The following is an 18,453-nucleotide window of genomic DNA, read 5'->3' as shown; positions in this document are numbered from 1 at the left end:
GTGTTGAGTGTTTGTGTTTCAGCTGAGCTCATGTTCTGCATGCAGAAGGTTCCCAGTTCAATCCTTGGGATTTCCGCTTAAATGACTCTGGTGGCAGGGTTGGAAAATACTTCTACCTGAAACTGTGGATAGGTGCTGCTAGTTCAAGCAGATTAGTGGTTTAGGTGGACCTTCACTCAGCATGAGGTAGCATCATATTTTAAAAAGAGTGTTTACGTCACCACAGAGGGGAAAGCAAAGGGCTACATTTATGCAAACCAGTGCTCTTAGTTAAAACAGATTTTGTTATCCTTATTTTACAAAGTTTCTGAATCTTTGATTGATCCTAAATCCTTAATTGGTTTAGACTGGGGTTTTTTTTGGGGGGGGGAGTGAAATTATTGCTTGGTTTTGAGTTTTCTTTATCATGTGTTCTTTAGATCTAGATGCTGAAAATGATTCACGAAGATGGTTATCAAATTTACTCATCTGTGTACTTCCGATTTTTAAATGTGCTGAAATTATCAGCTGCCTAGTTCTACTTCATGATGTTAAATGTGAGCTAAAAATGGTTGTGTGAAATCACATTGAATGGCATGTGGAGAAATAACATTTGAGAGAGAAGATCCGCCTAAGCAGCCCTGTCAGCAGAAGCCTTGTGCAAGGACTGCAACTTGTGCGATGGGGCTTTCCCTCGTCTCCTTCCTTCCCTTGTCCCCCTCAGGCTCCCTGGGCCTGGGAAAGCCGGTTTGCTCACCTTTCTGGCTTTCAGGGCCTGGACACTAAACTGCAGGCTGCTGCACTCTGGTCTGCTTGGGCCCTGCTTGCCTAGCAATGTGGATGCACTGTATAATACAACAACACCACACACTTTACATGCAAACATTTAGGTCAAAAGTTAAAAACAAAAGATTTCAAATCAAGTCAGCAACAACTTGGTCTTCAGTACCACCTACAGATCCTGGCTGAGCACTGCAATTCCTTTTCCCAAAAGACTATTATTGTTCAAACATGTTACCTGAAACCTGAAAAAGCCTATGCTTTTCCTAGTGGTCTGTGACAACTGCTGCCTGGTCACAAATACTCCCTTTTTAGGGAAGGTGATTGAGAGGGTTGTGTCTCAACAGTTGCAGGTCCTCTTGGATGAAACAGATTATCTTGACCCATTTCAATCTGGATCTAGGCCTAGTTATAGGACTAAATTGACCTTGGTCACTCCCTTTATTGGGAAAAGGACAGGGAGAGTGCAAACCTGTTATTTCTCTCAGTGGCTTTTGATATCATCCACCATGGTATCCTTCCAAGCTGATTTGGTGAGATAGATATTGAAGGTGTTGGGTCATTTTCAGTTGGCACCCTGAGCCTTGGGGTGCTATGGGGTACCACCTTGTCCCTAATGTTGTTTATCATCCATATAAAGCCATTGAAAGCAATCATTTGGCTATTTGGGGGGAAATGTCAACAGTATGCTGCTGATACCCAGCTCTTTTTATCTGAAATAGCCAAATCAAGAGGCTGCGCAATCCTTGGGTTGATGCTAGGACTCAGTGGTGGGCTAGATAAAGGCCAGTAAACTGGCAAGATGGAAGCCCTGTGGGTTGGTGGATCTTGAGTCCAGATAATTGGTCAATAGCCTGTTTTGAATAGGGTCATACATCCCCTAGCACAAAATAATATTTGGTGTTGATTAATTAGGTTTTTGTCTCTGGTTTGTCTCTGTTGTCACATGCATTTGTGATATGTAAGCAAGCTTTCCCATTTCTTGCAATAATGCAAGCAAATCAGCTGTCCCTTCGCATGTGCAGAGCTCGTCTTCTCACAGTTGCTACCTTTCTGTAGCACAAGGTACCAAATTAAGAACTACAGAGTCCTTATTGGCCACATACTTATTCTGCAACAGAACACCCCATACATATATTTTATTTAATATAAAACAAGTCTTACATACTTTTGTACTTAAAATTAAAAAGAGATTTGATCACAAACAATGAAAAATGTGGATTTTAAAGTTGTTTTGTTATTCTGTTCCGATATTATCTGTCATTCTGGTCTGTTCTTGGGCTGATGACTAAATAACTTATTATTAATACCCTTTATTCTTTGGTTTCTTAAGACTGATGGAAGTGGGGGGGGGGTAGCTGCAAATGCAAGATCAGAAAATTAAACTGGATTTAAGAATAATTTATAATTCTTAACAAGCTTCGCCTACATTCAGAAGCAATTAGCATTTCAAAATTAAGGGATGCCTGCCTATATATTTCAAATGGTGGCATATTCTGCCTTTTAGGAGTGTTGGGTTGAAAAATTAAGTGCTTTTCTGAGGCAGGTCTGCCAAAGGAAACAATGCACTAGGGAAAGAGATCATGCCAGATACGAATATCCGATATTTAATGACTGAACCATGGTAATTTCTCAATTTTTCTCTTAAATAGAATTTTAATAAATAAATAAACCAAAATTAACCAAACAGAATTTAAGAGAATTTAGGCATGTTTTAAGCCTCACTCACTCAAGCCAACAGCTCAGGCAGGATTTTCAAAAGCTAGGCCCCCAAATCACATTGTGAGCCATTTGGATTTTGGCGGCTAGCTCAGGTGCTTTTAAGAAAAATCTTCCTCAGAATTAAATAGTGGTGTCACTTCCAAGTAATACTTTCTCCAGATAATGCCCTTTTAGTAATCTTGTTACCTCACTTCCTCACAGAGGAAGATCTAAAGGCACAAAGCTCCTATTATCTTAATACATTCCCGGGAACTTTGCTAAGGAGTTTGGTCACTGAAAAGCTAACCTCCTCAAGACCACTCAGCATTTTGATTGATGGTTTCTTCTCGTGTTTTACGATTTCGCTGCTGCTTCATCCAAAACAGTTTTTGTGGATTTGTTTTTAATTGATTCTTTTGTAGAAATGTAGCAATTGCAAGGTTTCTTGGTATTAGGAAAAACACAGACTCAAATCATTACACATACTATTGCTAAATGTTGCCTGTATATTTTAAATGAAATTGTTATTAATGTTGGTAAATTAGAAGTTTTGAGATTTGGTAGACATTTCCTCCCCAGAGTACTTTTGGATCTTTAGTATATATATTTTTTTAATCCAAGGCACCTTTAGCCAAGAGACTGAATATGATTCTACTTCGTGCAAATATGAAACAGCTACAAATCCAGTCAACTGCAGACAGAAATGGCAAAACTGAATGATCTGAATTTGAAATCCAAATGGCATTTTGATCAATAAATGGGGGTAGTTAAATATTTTTGGCCATTTTCTAATTTACATATGCTAAAGTGTGCACCTGCCTTGTTTTCTAGTATTTGGCCTCAACTCCTAGCTTTAAACTGTACATATTTTGGAAAGTTCATTCACATGGAATCTTATATTTAACAGTTTCATGGGGTTGTTTCTTTGGGACGAAAGGAGTTTCTCAAGAGCCTTTTTTTCTCTGCTCCCAATGAAAAGAGGAGAGCAAAGCCATCCGCTTACCACAAAGCAGTCCCACCACAAAGGAAAGATTAAGGGTTTAGGGAGAGGTCAATGTGGGTTTTTCTCTAACTAAACACTTTCCTAAAGTTTCCTTGTGGAAAAAATAATGAAGTCATCTAAGAGTTTTTAAAGAATTTTTATTTCTTTTTCACCGTCTGCATTCGCTTGTCTTCTCAGCATGGATGTTTAATCTTTCTAGGCTTTGTGAATTGGCCCAAATGAATAAGTGGTGAGCTGTCTCTCTAGGAGCTAGCGGCTTATTCTAAGGCCCTAATCACTGAGTAAACACATCTTTGCCCTCCCTCTCTTACAACTGCTATATAATAGTGGAGATTCTAGCACAGTAACCTGGATATTGCAGAGATCCACGCTTTGAAATGCAGAATGGCTGATCCTCCAAAACAGACAGTGCCTGATCTTCTCCTGCCTCTTTCTTCTTTTTTAAATTAAATATCACCACTGAGATGCTGTTTTATTGCCTGATATTGTGCATTAGTGCCCTGGATTTTCAAGTTTAGTTTCAGTCAACATTGTTGGCTGCACTTATATGGAACTGTGCATGTTAGGCTTATTGGTGGCCTTTTCTGGTGCATGTGTACTTGGTTTTGAATCGCTTTTTAAATTAAAGCGGACAAACATTAATGTAAATGTCTAATCCCTTTTCCAAAGTCTACTGTTGAAATGTTTTATACTTTTAAAATTGATTTTGAGGACTTACACAAACTCTGTATTTTATAAATGTGCTGATTTAAAATGAATATGTTGTTAGAACAGATGTTTCTATGCATTCAACATATTTATTTTTAACTGGCAATTTTTAGCTGGTTAAATACATTGGCTCTGATCCAAAGAGTTACTTTGGGTATGCCCAGTGCTATTTCTTACTCCCTATAACCCCTGCCTCTTGCCATATTGCAAACTGTTTTTAAAATGTGTTCCAGAAACACAATTTCAGAACCCACATTATGTGTTGATCTAATTGCATCTTGGCCAATTCCTTGTGGGGCAGATTTGAATGTATCATAAAAAGACAATAGTTTTCATGAAAGATGCTTGCTCATTATTACTCGTGTCTCTTAAAGAAGAACACGCTTAATAGCCTTATGTCGGAACAGCTTGCCAGGTAGCCATAGGCTGTAAGGAAATTGAGCAGGCTGGTGGACAAGGCCATCCCTGCTCCACCAACCCACTTGGTTCCCATGCTGGCAGCAGATGAATGGGATTCACTTCTTCTGGAGCCAGCAAAACATGTCCTCCACATCAGTCCATTTAGTAGAAGGCACTTACAAAACGAAGCCCACATTTCCACCATGGAAATACAGGCTCCTACTTTCTTAGGCTAGTTGAAAAAAGTTGCAGGTTGGTAATGTTTTTGGGCTTATTTACAGGACAATATTTTAATAAGCTTCACTTAAATTTGTCTGTTGTCTACAGAAGCTGAAATATTAGGAACGGAACTATACCTCATCTTTCTGGGGTAGGCTTTGCCACTGCAGCCTCCTGGAATAATGCTTCTTGTGAAACTGCCAGCAGTACAAAACTACCTATGAAAAACGATTTGAAACTACCTGTGAAATTAATACTTAGGTTTATCTAAATTTTAAATGAATGAAATTTTATGTTGTAAAATTTTATATAACATTTCCAAGCTATGAGTTGTGTGGTATCAGAATTTTTTTTTGGTGAGTTTTCTTTTTATATCAGCAGCTGTATTTTCAAACGTAATTCAGAATCTAGACAATTTGATAGTTAATTTGATAGTTATCAATTTCCCCTGAGATGTTGGGTAAAACAAAGCAACAGCATAGTGTGCTAGAGTAACATTATTAAACTTACTGTAAAGTCAACAATTTAGTTAGTTTAAAAAGGAAATTGAAACAAAAATCAGTGTTGTTATGAGATAAATATGCTCTGTTAGATTGAGACTTTCCATGAATGGAGTTTGGGTGGAGGGGTTAGTGGTGGGTGAGGCTATTTTCCCATATAGCCCCCATGCTGCTCCAGAGTTGGGTACCCTGCAAAACAGTGTGGAAGGTAGCATTGTGAGCTGCTTGGGGAAGGGGAAATTGCCTTGCCTTGCCTCACCCCTTTCTGCTGGATCCCTTTTGTGAACAGATGGATGTTACCCAATTCACAATATAATTTTACCCATGTGGCCTGGGAATCAGGGATTAGTTTGCACAGGAATGCTCTTTCCATAGGACTACAACCCAAGTAAATGAGAGATTTTGCCTCAGATCCAGAGAAAGTTTTGAATACACAATTTCCCTAGATCCATTTTTTGTGTGTGTGTTGCTGTGCACAAAAGGAAATGTGGTGCTACATCCCTTGTTTAATTCTCCCTCTCCCTAATGCATAGTAAACCTCCTATCCTAATGCCATTGCATTAAAATCAGCTATTGGTTGTACAGTAGTACTTTAAGTATTTGCAACTGATTAAATTCTAAATTCAATTTTGATGATCATGACAGAATGTAAACATGGCTTTTCTTCTTTTTATATAATAGTCACAACATTATTATTTCTGTAGAAAAAAAATGTTCTTAAATAAACATTTTGGCCATGGGTTCTTGATCGCAAGAATAGAGTAGTTCACTTTCTCTCCAAATACCATTAAACAAAGAATTGTTTCTATGGAAGCAGCAGCGGAGTGCTGGGTGCTGAGATTGTTGAAAGGATGTTCCAGCAATATCAATAGGATGCCTCCAAAATATTTGGTTAGGGCTGAGACAGAAATTTCACTTATATCTGAAAGTGGGGGGCAAATAAATAAAATTATCATGCTAACACTTTCCCCCCTGTTTTCCAGAGAAAGCTGCTTGCTGTCTACCTCCACCATGATGAAAGTGTGCTAACCAACGTGTTCTGTTCTCAAATGCTTTGTGCCGAATCTATCGTCTCCTACCTTAGTCAGAACTTCATAACCTGGGCATGGGATATGACAAAAGAAGCAAACAGAGCAAGGTAAATAATTTGGAGTTGAATATTAAACTGTTTTAAGAACTCAAGAAACTCAGTGTATCTTTATAATATATGTTACATAGTATACCGTCTGTTTAAATAATAGATTTTGGGACTGCTCCCCCCCCCGCCGCCGCCTTTATCTTGCATTGTTCAGTGATTTACTTTTCACAGGCTAATGTTCTCAGGATGCAGCTACTGTGCGTCCAACACACCCTTCCCCACTCTGTTCATTCACAAGTCTCCTGGGCCATTCTCTTCCTCCTGTCTGCCAGGGTTAGTAGATGAATGAGGAGAGTGAGCAAGAGAACCAGTGAAATATCTGAGTGAGAGGCATTATGACTGCATCCTTTTCTGGCGCCTTGGAGGATACATTTAGAGTCACCATCACCCAATGAAGACCTGGAAAGCATATTATCAACAAGTGGAACCTTCAACAAAGAGATGCGGTGATCTGATTCACACATCATATTAAACCGTAGTTAAAATAAACTATAGTTCAGTGTGAATGAGCTTGCTGGTACACACTGCTCAAATGCCCGTTCTTCACTCTTCTTCCATCCCTGCTGCTTCCATGCCAGGAAGGAAACTAGCTAGCTTGCTGTTCCATGTGTGGAAAAATATGAAGATTATTATACCTAAAGAATCCATGAGTGGTAAGCCAAGAACAACTCTTGGAGAGAAACAACCATGAGTGCAGGTATCCTTAATGAGAAGCCAGAGTCTGACTTGTTTCCTCACCAGCATAGCTGGAACAGGGGAGCAGCATAATGTGGACTTTTGAAATGCATCCACTTTTGAGAAGCATGCACTAGCATGCTGCTCATTCAAATTGTTTATTTCATAGTTTTAACTAATGCTTAATATGTAATGTGAACTGGGCCAGTGTGGCCTTCTTCAGTTCAGATTTCTAGCCTACCAGTCATGCCTTCTTTCAGCATATACTCTGTCCTATTCTTTTTCCTCCACTTGATTTTCTGTCTATTAGCCGCCAATACTAAATCAGCATTCTGTGCCGATTGACACATACCAAGTCCTCTTTTACCTGTTTTGTGGTTTCTTCCTCAGGGTTGTTTTTTCCTAAAGATTTTTCATTTTGGGTGGAAACCATTGGGTTCTCTCCACACCTGATGATACTTCCCCTCTGTGTGTGGTGGTGCCAGTTTGGCTATATAAAGATTCAGACTTGGAGAATGAATTCAATGGTGGTATAAGAAGGAAGTGTAACAAACCTCCTGCAGATTGATGCAGTGATCTGTTGTGTCTGGGATGGGGACTTTAGAAAGGAGAGAACTTTCTACTCCGAGGTGGGTATCACCAATAGAGGCCAAGGCTCGGAAAAAACCTAATATGGAGGCCGGTTGGCCGAAATATTGGGAAATAATAGAAAACATTGGAGACAACTGGAGGTTGCAGAGCTTTGAAAAATTAAAGGGTAAAGTGCAAGACTGGCTACATTATGCCCAAATTAACGAGGTTTTTAAACTAGATAAAAAAAGAGGATTCCAGGTGGAAAAATCGAAACTTGAGACAGAACTGTTAGAACCAAAGACCAAGTTATTATCGAGAATGTATAACTTGCTACTTAAATGGAATACTCAGGATGAGACAGTTAAATCAGCCATGATAAAATGGGCTCAGGACATTGGTTACAACATTATGTCGGAGGACTGGGAAAGGTTATGGGCCACCGGTATGAAGTTTACGGCATGTAATGCCTTGAAAGAAAACATTATGAAAATGGTATACAGGTGGTACATGACCCCAGTCAAGCTTGCTAAGATTTACCATTTATCCGATAATAAATGTTGGAAATGTAAGGAGGCTGAAGGGACATTCTTTCATCTCTGGTGGACTTGCCCAAGAGTGAAGGCCTTCTGGGAAATGATTTACAACGAGTTAAAAAAGGTGTTTAAATACACCTTCCCTAAGAAACCAGAGGCATTTCTCCTGGGCATTGTCGGTCAGAAGGTGTTAAAGAAGGACAGAACTTTTTTCATGTATGCCACCACAGCAGCAAGGATCCTTATCGCCAAATATTGGAAGACTCAAGATTTGCCCACACTGGAGGATTGGCAGACGCAATTGATGAGCTACATGGAACTAGCTGAGATGACTGCCAGGATCCGAGATTTGGGAGAAGAAGCAATGGAAGAGGACTGGAAAAAATTTAAGAACTATTTGCAAAAGTATTATAAGTTATATGAACTGTGAGATGCCGTATGTTTTGAAAGGTCAGCCCCAGCAATGAGAGTGGATTATATAAGAAATTGGATAATATATATGAAAGAATCAAAGTTTAAATGGGTAAAAACGACAATATGTTATATTTTTAGAGTAAATGGAAAATAAGGGATTTAAACTTAAAATTGCAATTGAAAGTACAAAGAAACACAAGAAACAAGGGTATAACTTGCTGATAATTTTTATTGTTAAGAATGCACCGGGCGGGAGATGTGGGGAAGTCCGATGGAAATTTGAAATAAGTTCTTGAAATGGTTTGAATTTTCTGTTCTTTTTTCTCTCTATTTTCTATGTTCTTTCTTTTTTCTGTTGTAAAAAAATGTAATAAAAAATTATTATAAAAAAAAAAAAATAGAAAGGAGAGAACTTTCTGTTATGGGGTAGAATAAAGCAGTGGGATGGACCTGTGGGGTGTAAGCAAGTTGCAACCTGTTCCCACATCCTGATGAACTGTATAGAATCTATTGCGTTGCATAGATATGTAAGTGTAATACCAGAACCATCTACAAACACCCATTTCCCATCTGTCTCTTTGTTATTAATAGTTTTTTAATACACCATAGGAAGTTTAGTTTGAAGGGCCTCTGTGTTGAGCTCATGTGGGAAAGTTTTGTAATATGAGTAATAACCAGAATTGCTACACTGGATTTAATCTGATCCATTTGACTTTCGTCAAATGCAGCCTAGTTGTGATAAATAAAGGCAGAAGTTTTCCCATATGGTGATACAGTTGTTGGGCTTTAGATTGCACTTAATTGTCTGCTGGCAATAGTTCCTTACCAAAGTTCTTTCTGTAACTGGTGGAATGTGTTGGTTATGTCATTCATCATGATAGTCTTTAGAAATATTGTATGTACCAATGAGCCTATGTCTATATATTTTTATGATGGAAGGATCTTAAAATTGTAGTAGCTGATCTCTTTTTTATTAACTTCAAGGATGGTCTCATTCCATGTTGCTATTGATAATTGTTACTTAATATAAACAGAGCACTTAAGAAATCACATGGTTTTGTGTTCCTATCGGACTAGTTCACTGACATGTGCATTCTTCCACCATGCCGCCCGGTAACTTACAAATGAGTTAATTGCAGTTAACTTTTCAAATTAAGACTGAAACATGCAATGTTCTTGCATAATACTCCACAGACTACTTGGATGCATTTACCATAATCTTAATTTAATTTAGATTAGCTCACAGTGTTGACCCATGCTTTTAATTGTTTTAATTACTATTGAAAAGAGGGATAAAAAGTACTTTCTAACACAGATATGAATGAAGTAACTATGCTTTTTAACACGGCAAAATATGTGGACAAGAGATTGGGCTAAATCTTACATGCTGCCATTCACTGGGAGTAGGGAGTTCCCTCCTTTCCTTTTATCCCACAACTTGGTGTCGAAGGAAACACTATTTCTAAACCATCTGCAGTGGCTAAGTTCAGTCGACTGCCTGCTGTTGTATTGTTCTAGTCTCTGTGTAATTCTCTAGTTTCTTTTATTTTACAATGACAAAAAATTGCAGTGTAGTTTCTTTTGAAAATCTGTGTTTGAGGGAGGTTTTTTTATGACTGACAATCAACAGGCATGTCATTGCTTTGTTGTGTTTTACTAAAGAAGTCTATTAAGTAGCACAACTTTGATACACTAGTTATAAGAGTTTGCAGGTTACAGAGACACCTGTGGTGACCAAAGCGACAGAAGCTGCTTATTAGAAAGAGTCTGTACAGCTGTGTCCTATTAACTCCTTATGACACTTTTAGAAACACTTAATAAAGGGCTTGTTTAAGGCTTTATAGCTATTCTCAATGGATCTAGAACCTGATTGTGAAATACAAAAAGATGCTTAAGCTTACACTTTTGGGTTTTGCTATCAGTTTGTGACAAAGGAATTATTGTATAGCAGTTTTCAAATGGCTATATATAAACAAACTATTTTTTATTTAATTTTATTTCATTAGAGCATTTAGAGCATACCCTTCTTGTATAAATACACTCTGCTCAGGGTGTCTTACAGCCTATAAAGATTGCGATTTAATAAAATGAGCAAAAAAACTTTTCAAAAGAGATGACATCAACAGTTTTTAAAAAATCATTACAACATTGTCAACCTCGTATAAGAAAAGCCTGCCAGAAAAAAAGTCTTCAACAACCAGTGAAAAACAGTGACAGAGGGTGCCAGCCACATTTCATGAGGTAAGATATTGGGTGCAGCCACTGAGAGAGCCTTCTCTTCTCCCTCCCAGCCATGCTTCCATTCTAGGTGGAGCATAGGGAAGGTCAAAATACAATTAATACTTAATATATACATATAGGTTTAGGTTACTCTTAGGCTGCAGGGTTATTCATGCAGCATGGGGATAGTGAGGAATTGCTAACTAGAGACCATAGTGCTATCACATGAAAATTGTGAAGGCTACTTTATAAATCTAACAGATGGGGTAATATTAAATTACTATCTTCCCAACACAATATATTAAAAATATAAAGTCCTGGCTATGATTGTTGATAGACTTTGTTATTTGTATCTACAAATACCTGTTAACTTAATATGGACTTGTCACTTTGGTGGCATGAGGACAGATTAAGGTTAGATATTTTATTGAAAATTAAAGCAAATGTCTTGGACTCTTAAGTGGGTGGAAAGATATTCATAGAAAAATTGTTCCTCCTGCCTGGAGAGTCAGACATGATTTTTGGTGGGTTCTCCCTCCTCCAGAAACCCCCACCATACCTTTTTCCATGTTGTTCAGGAGGAGCCCCTGATCCTCTGGAGAAGCTGGTGATAGCACTGGTGGCTGCTGGGATAGGGGAGGAAGGGACCTTTCCTTCTGTGAACTTCCTTCTGCTCACTTTTCTTAGAATCCAAGCTATTGTATGCATATTTCCACAAAGTATCGTCCAATTTGAACAGCGGACAATTGGATTGCCAAACCAGGTACATTACTACTGCAGCCTATTGGTTCTTTCTCTCTCCATTTCCTCACTCTGCAGCCTTTATTCAAAGCCGCTATTATCTGCAGAAGGAGTCAGACCTAAAATTGCATTTTACCTTCCTCTCATTATGATGGAGGATTGAAAGAGATTATGTGGGGCCAGGAAGTCCACAGTGGAGCACTGATGCTCATCCTTACCTGATGGCCTTATTATTGTTAGCATAATAATAAAGTTTATTATTCTTGCACCCAAAGTGGTTGACATAAACCATAAAAAACCAACAAAGCCACAATTAATTTATCAAGTTAAATAAAATGCAAGTTAAATAATAGCAGCTACTGAAGAATCATATCAATTTCTATGCACATGGTTATAACTCATCAGCAATTCAGGATCAAACTCGTTGACCAAACACATGTCTGTTTGTTGTGTTTAGCCCCGAGCCCTTGAGTACAATATTTCAAATCCTCTTTTCCTTGGCCGGTGCTTGCTAGTCTTAATTTTAAAGTGTTTCTTTCTCCTTTAGTGTCTCAGCTTAAAAAAGGGGTAATTGACATACACATTTCCTTATTTCCATGACCGAATAATTAGCCAAATTCACAGATCATACATCCTTTTTGCTAGTTCATCTGAATGAAAACCAGTAGGTTTACTGCTTTTGTATGCACTGGTCTCCGTGCACATGCAAGTGATGACAGATGCCCTTTTAGTCTGGTCTGTGCCACTTCTGAATGTTTTTAAATCAGTAGAGAAAGTGGGAGAGAACCATTTTAAGTCAAATACATGTTCTAAATCAAAGTCACTTTGTGATTTAGTTGGAAGACATGAAAAATACAGCAGCCAGTTTAAGCATCACTCACTTGCCTTCAGTTCTGATGGATTCTCATGGAATGAAATAAAATTTAGCAAGAGGTAACTTGCAAAAGAATTGGATCTGTTGCTGTTTAGATAGCAGTCCATTCTTAGACTTTTGTCTAAGTTTGCCAAAAATTGCTTCTATTTTGTCTATAATAATTTAAACACAGTTCAATTTACTTACAACAACATAATTATCAAAGGTGCTTAAAGGTGCCCGGGTCAGGAGTCTAATTAATGTTTTAAGAAATAAAGATTTACTACCAGGCAAGTTTGTCATTTTGTCTGTGGCTTGTTTTGTAGAAGAAGCAGAGGAGAGAAGTTGAGGAGGGAACCCTCCTGTTTCTTGATTATATCCCACCCGCTCATTTTCTCCTTTTCTCCTTTGCTTTTGATTTTAGTGGTGGTCTTAACAGAATGTCAAGATCAATTTGAAGCATGGTTAAACTCAAGGTTTGCATTCTGCCAGCAGCAATTGTCCCTACAAACAATGCTGTGTGTTCTTGTAACTTCAGAAGCTTTTAGAAGGATCATGGCAAGGGCAGCATCTAATGACTTTATTAGTATAGGGTTTCAAAACAGCCTCAGTAATTGTTCACATCTCTTTGTCATGTAGTCATAATTACTGCATAACATTGTTCAGGGTTGCACTTGTGAATGGTTTCCTAATAGCAAGAAATGAAGAAAAAAGGGAAGGGATGAAAGGTGATTGTCTCTTCACACAGCCTGTATTCAGATAGCGCAAGAGCTGTTTGTAATGCTGAATATGTCTACTAAACAAGGAAAATCCATATTTAAACATATATACTCTTTGAGAGGATACCCTGTTAGGTGTTTTGAAATATGTATCAAAAGGACATTAAGGGCTCCACATCTAGAAAAGGAAAGTTGTGATTGATGACCTATAGGTTTATGAATGTTAAAGGTGCACAACTTTCTTCCTTTGATCTGGCTTGGTTTTTTGTTTAAATTACTCCAAATAACATTGCATGCCAGTCATACTCCCTAGGCTCATTTTATCAAATTAATATGCAGAATTCTTGTACCGCTGAAGGACAGGCTGTTCTGCTCTTGAAATGATTGTATGTGCAGAATCTTTAGTCAATGAATTAAACAAGAGTACATTCGAGAAACTGTTGTGATGTTACATCTTACTCCATGCCATTCAGTTGAGCAGTGGCCTCAGTCCTGGGTTCCTACTCCATAGCCCCTCAATTGCAGGGGTCATCAGGAAAGGGGTGGCATTGGCTTACAACTCCTCAGTGTGAACTGTTGAAGCTGCTCCAGCCTTGGTGTACGTTGCAGTGCTTCTAAACCATTCACCATACCTGCTGGGATTCTACTCCTTGTGTTGATTCTGTATGTATAGGAGAGCATCATGCAATGCAGCAAGGAATCCCTGCTCTAAAATAGATCAGTTTAGGGTCAGTATTTAGATAAATGAAAAATCAAAATCTAGAATGGAAAAGTCCTAAAACTAGAGTCTTGAAAACTGATAAAAAGCTTTCCCTCACAAATAAGTTCTTATTGCACAGTAAATATGTATTGATTTCTCATTTTTGTTCACAGTCCATATATTTTTCTTCAAAATTATATCCTGTTGTGGAGAAATCACTGTTTCCCTGCACTCAAATTTGCAGTATGTCATATCTGGAAAAATGCAATTCTTTCAACAGTTAGCAAGTTTGTAAGAAATTGTTGTGGATCACAAGTGGTGTTGCTGTCTGTCTAGTATGTTGTTGTTGTTTGGATGCTAGAGGTATCCCTGGGTGGTTTTCTGATGCAGTTAGTGATGACTGACAGAACTGTTTTAATTCTTATGCCGATTTGTTGGTGACCATGCATTCCTCTGCTGTACGATTTGAGTAAAGGAACTCTTTATTAGCTCCCCTCTTTGCTGTTCAGTAAAGTGTTTTGCCACTTTAATGGCCATTAATTTTAACCATTAATTTTAACAGCAACAACAACAACAACTTGATCTCTTTGTTGCATGAAGAAAACATACATGCATGAATAACCATTAATGTGCACCACTCCCAGTCTGTTACAGAGAAGCAGGATATTGCATCCTTGCCTTTGAAAGAAACTTGCTAGGCTATGGTGCAAAGGCTCCAATGAAGATGAGTATAGTTGGATGGATTGTACAGAAGGCCCTTAGTTATGGGATTGAAATTAATGCAATACATTCTCTTAAGATCCAAGTATATGTTGTTTTAACTCAAAAGAAGCCTTTTATGTAGTATAGCATGTAGACTCCATCCCTGCATGAGGTTACCAAATTAATACCAATGTCTTTTCAGATCAAGATAGAGACCAGGTTCTGGAAATATATAAAGTTGTATTTGCTTCATAAAAAATACGTTACAGCTGTAACCTTCTGGCATTTCATCTGCACCTTAATTAGCCCATACTAAATACATCATTAACAGTATAATCCTTTGCATACCTACTAAGTCCCACAAATTCAATAAAACTTACTTTAAGGGAAGCATGTAAGATTGCAGCCTTAGTTGGTCCAGTGCTCCCCTGTGTTGAGAAACCTTAGGACTGTCATGGCATTATAAAGAGGGAAAATCCTGTTGTAGAACTGTGCATCATGACTTTTTTGATAACGATGTGGCCTAAACATCTTCAGTGTCAAGTCCTTTCATCGCTCAGACTTGTAGAGCAGAAGGTGCAAAAGAATAGGATCCCGTGGTGCTATTTGTAAAAGAGCTGTGATGCAGAAGAGTGGTTGGCTGATGCCGGCCTCTGAGGAAAAAAGAGTGAAGGCATTTGGGCACAATTCCATTTACACTTACAAAAGCCTACAGCTGCATCAGTAATATCTCAACGATTCTGTTATCAAAATCACAAAGACATTTAACAGAATCTATGTGGGTGCTTGGCCTTTTTCTTATCAGGAGGACTCAGTAAGCAACAAGATTATTACACCTAGTTTTTTAAAGTATGGAGTCTTTGACAATCGGGCATTGCAGTAACTAGCACTGTATTTGCAGAGGGATCATAAGAATACCCTTTCTTGGATCATACTGTACAGTGTCATGCCCCCCTCATGCTTGAAGTGCTACCTAAATTTAAAATCCCACACAGAGCCACTGATCTTCAAGAGGTTATATAATCTGGTATTTCTCCTGGGCTAATATGAGGTAGCTGCTTCCACTCCCCAAAATATTTTCTCCAACCTCTTTTGCTGCCCCACACATAAGTGGAACATAACTGTATGCTAATAAATTTGCTGTGATGATTAACTCCTGAGTTTAAAATGTTCCAAACCTGTAGAGCTGTTCTTTTTTATGCTTCCCTCTTTCCTTTCTCTCTCAACTTGTAACAAAGCTAATAGAAGCCAGATAGCTGGGAGGAATAGACTGTTCTAGTCAGCAGGCCAGATCCTCATCACAGTAACTCCTTGGGCAAGGGCAAGGTTGGGGCGATTTTATCACTCAATAATGACCTTTGCCAGTCTTCTGCTTCCCCAAATGAATTATGAATAACTCACCCATGGTTACTGTTCTATTTGTGTAGATTTGCAAAATGGCACATTACAGAGAATTACCACACTCTTCATTTTACTTCTCAGGACCAATTTCCACCTGTTGTTGCCACTTCAAAACCCTTCCCTGCTATTAATGATGTGAGGAGGAACATTTAAATGCACAGCTTTGCATTCTAACTGCTTCATAGTTTTGTGATGCTAGTGTTAAAATACTCCACACTTGTAGACTGATTAAAAAAAAGGTAGAGACCTTTTGTCATAGTCTGGTTGCTGAGCTCAGTGGAATGGGAGAGTCTCTGAGGTGTACATGCCTGGAGGCAGAGTTAGCATTCAAAGTCAGGTCCAGTCCTAGGGTCAGGCAAACAGCAATCCACATGACCAGACAGTCTAGGGGTCAGGGAATCCAGTGATCATTGGGTCCAGGGTCAAGATGAGCAGGGAGCAGCAAGGTAGGGCCAAGAACTACTAGCATTGTTACCAGCAATTGATTCCTGCTGGAAACTGCTTAAGAAGGCTGAAGCCAGTTGGTTCTCACCAGTGCCTTCCCCTCTGGGTCCTTGAAGGCTGATCAACTGCAGGTGGAGTCACTCCATCTCCTCCCCTTTCAGGATGCTGTTCATCAGGTGAACCTGATTCCTGGCCCACGACACCTTTTTAAGGATAACACACACAATATGGATACACAAGTGGAAAAGTTTTCAGTGGCAATCATGGACAGTAAGTAATATGTAAATTAGTCATAGTGGCTTACAGCAGGATGGGGCCTTTATGTTTCTTTAGCTTTGTATTATTTTAATGGCTAGTCCATCAACTGTGTCTACTCTGAGAGTTACAGATGAAGAGGCACATAGCCTCAAACAATCTTAATATTTTCAAATAAACTTCCTAAACAGAAACAATTAGTTTAGTATTGACTGGACTGATTGCAATAAAAGTGTCATTGCCTGCAGAAAGATGTAGCAAGAAATGGTGTGAGCCCAGTAAAAAATAGCAATTGTCTTTAAAGAAAGTTGGGGTTAAGTGGTTCACATGCAGACTGTACTAAGACAATCATGCATAGATACCCTGTTTAAATATTACATATCACATCCTTCAGTTTTACATTTAAAATTTAAATATTAATACATAAAATGTTATTCTTAAATTAACATTTTAATGAGACTTGTGTTGACTTTGCAGAGTATAAAATTAATAATGTTAAATAATTACATGTCTTACGTGTTTAATATTCAACAAGTATTCTTTTTGCTTTGGAAAGACACTAAAGCATCTCTTCTATGAGGAAAGATACTTTTAAGCTTTATCTTAAAAAAAAAAAAAAACACCCAGCAGATAGGTCAGCATATATTGTCTCTTATCTTCAAGGGGCTGATTTGATTGACCTTAAATAATTCTAGAACTGACCTTCAGGTCATGGCTCATCAAATTGGTTTTACCAGATTGATGCTTAAGATTAATTTCTTTAGAATTTAAATTTGGTTGTGGTAATAAATCACTGGTCCAGTTTCTATATCATGGTAAACCATAGTTGATTGTTTACAGCCAATGTGGAGATTGCACCTGCTTCACTCCTTTCCTAGTGGGAGCAGCAAACCACAATCCTTAGCTTAGTGTATTTTATTTATTTGTATGCCACTTTTCCTCCCAAAGGATCCCAGAGCAGCAAATATTACAACATTCAAACAAAACAACTTAAGATAAATTAAAAACATCTTTAAAACATTTTAAAACCACTGAAAACTTTTAAAAACAATCACATAGCTTCACAGTTACTAATTTCAAGGTTGCCATAGCCAGTAGCTCATAGCCATCATATGCTTGGGTAAACAGGAATGTCTTTAAATTTTGCATGAGTCAATAATGAAGGAGACAATAACACCTCACCAAGGAGGCTATTCTAAAAATGGGGAGCCACTACCAAAAAAGCCATGTCACGGGTCAACACCAACCAAGCAGAAGCCAGAGGTAGCACCAGCAACAAGGCCTCCAAATTGGGATTGTCGTTCATTTGGTCCATACCCACCACAATTGGTAAGCCGAGAACAAATCTTGGCTTCATGTTGGATCAAAGTCAACTACAGTCCCTAGTTCAGACGTAACAGTAAGCCAGCAATTGTGGTTTGTTGCTCCTGTTTGCCATAGGGGAGAAGCAAAGCAGGAGTTTGGGTTACCATGGTGCGCAGACTGGGCCAGAACGCTATCAATTGAATGGCACAATTAGAGCAAAGTTATATCCAGTGCAGATTCCCCCCCCCCCATATTTGTCCTCTCTGTATCCTCAAGTTTGGAGCAGCTTGTCTTCTTGAGTAACTTTGCTTAAAGCGCAGCCCAAGGACATCTTCCATCTGACTGTCCTCTTCCAGGAGCATAGAGCTTGCACAGTGCAAACTACCCTGAAAGTCTCTGCAGCTGCCCAAACACCACCCACTAGTAACATCAGAGAGTCTCTGGCATCACAACCCTCTAGTTTCCATTCAGTGGTGGCAGCCTGATGATAC

General features: G+C 38.5%; 1 protein-coding gene across 1 annotated transcript in view; it reads left to right on the top strand.

Moving 5' to 3' along the window:
- The window catches only part of FAF1 (Fas associated factor 1), a 175,557-nt gene that overhangs the window by 116,126 nt on the left and 40,978 nt on the right, over window positions 1-18,453 (top strand). The window contains exon 13 of the mRNA XM_081193170.1: window positions 6,273-6,427. Within this exon, the coding sequence (XP_081049296.1) occupies window positions 6,273-6,427 (155 nt within the window). The remainder of the gene's footprint in view (window positions 1-6,272; window positions 6,428-18,453) is intronic.

The sequence above is a fragment of the Podarcis bocagei genome, assembly GCF_964188305.1.
Source record: "Podarcis bocagei genome assembly, chromosome: 5".
Lineage (NCBI taxonomy): Eukaryota > Metazoa > Chordata > Lepidosauria > Squamata > Lacertidae > Podarcis > Podarcis bocagei.
Note: the sequence above shows the minus strand (reverse complement) of the source record. Positions and strands in the feature narration are given on the sequence as shown.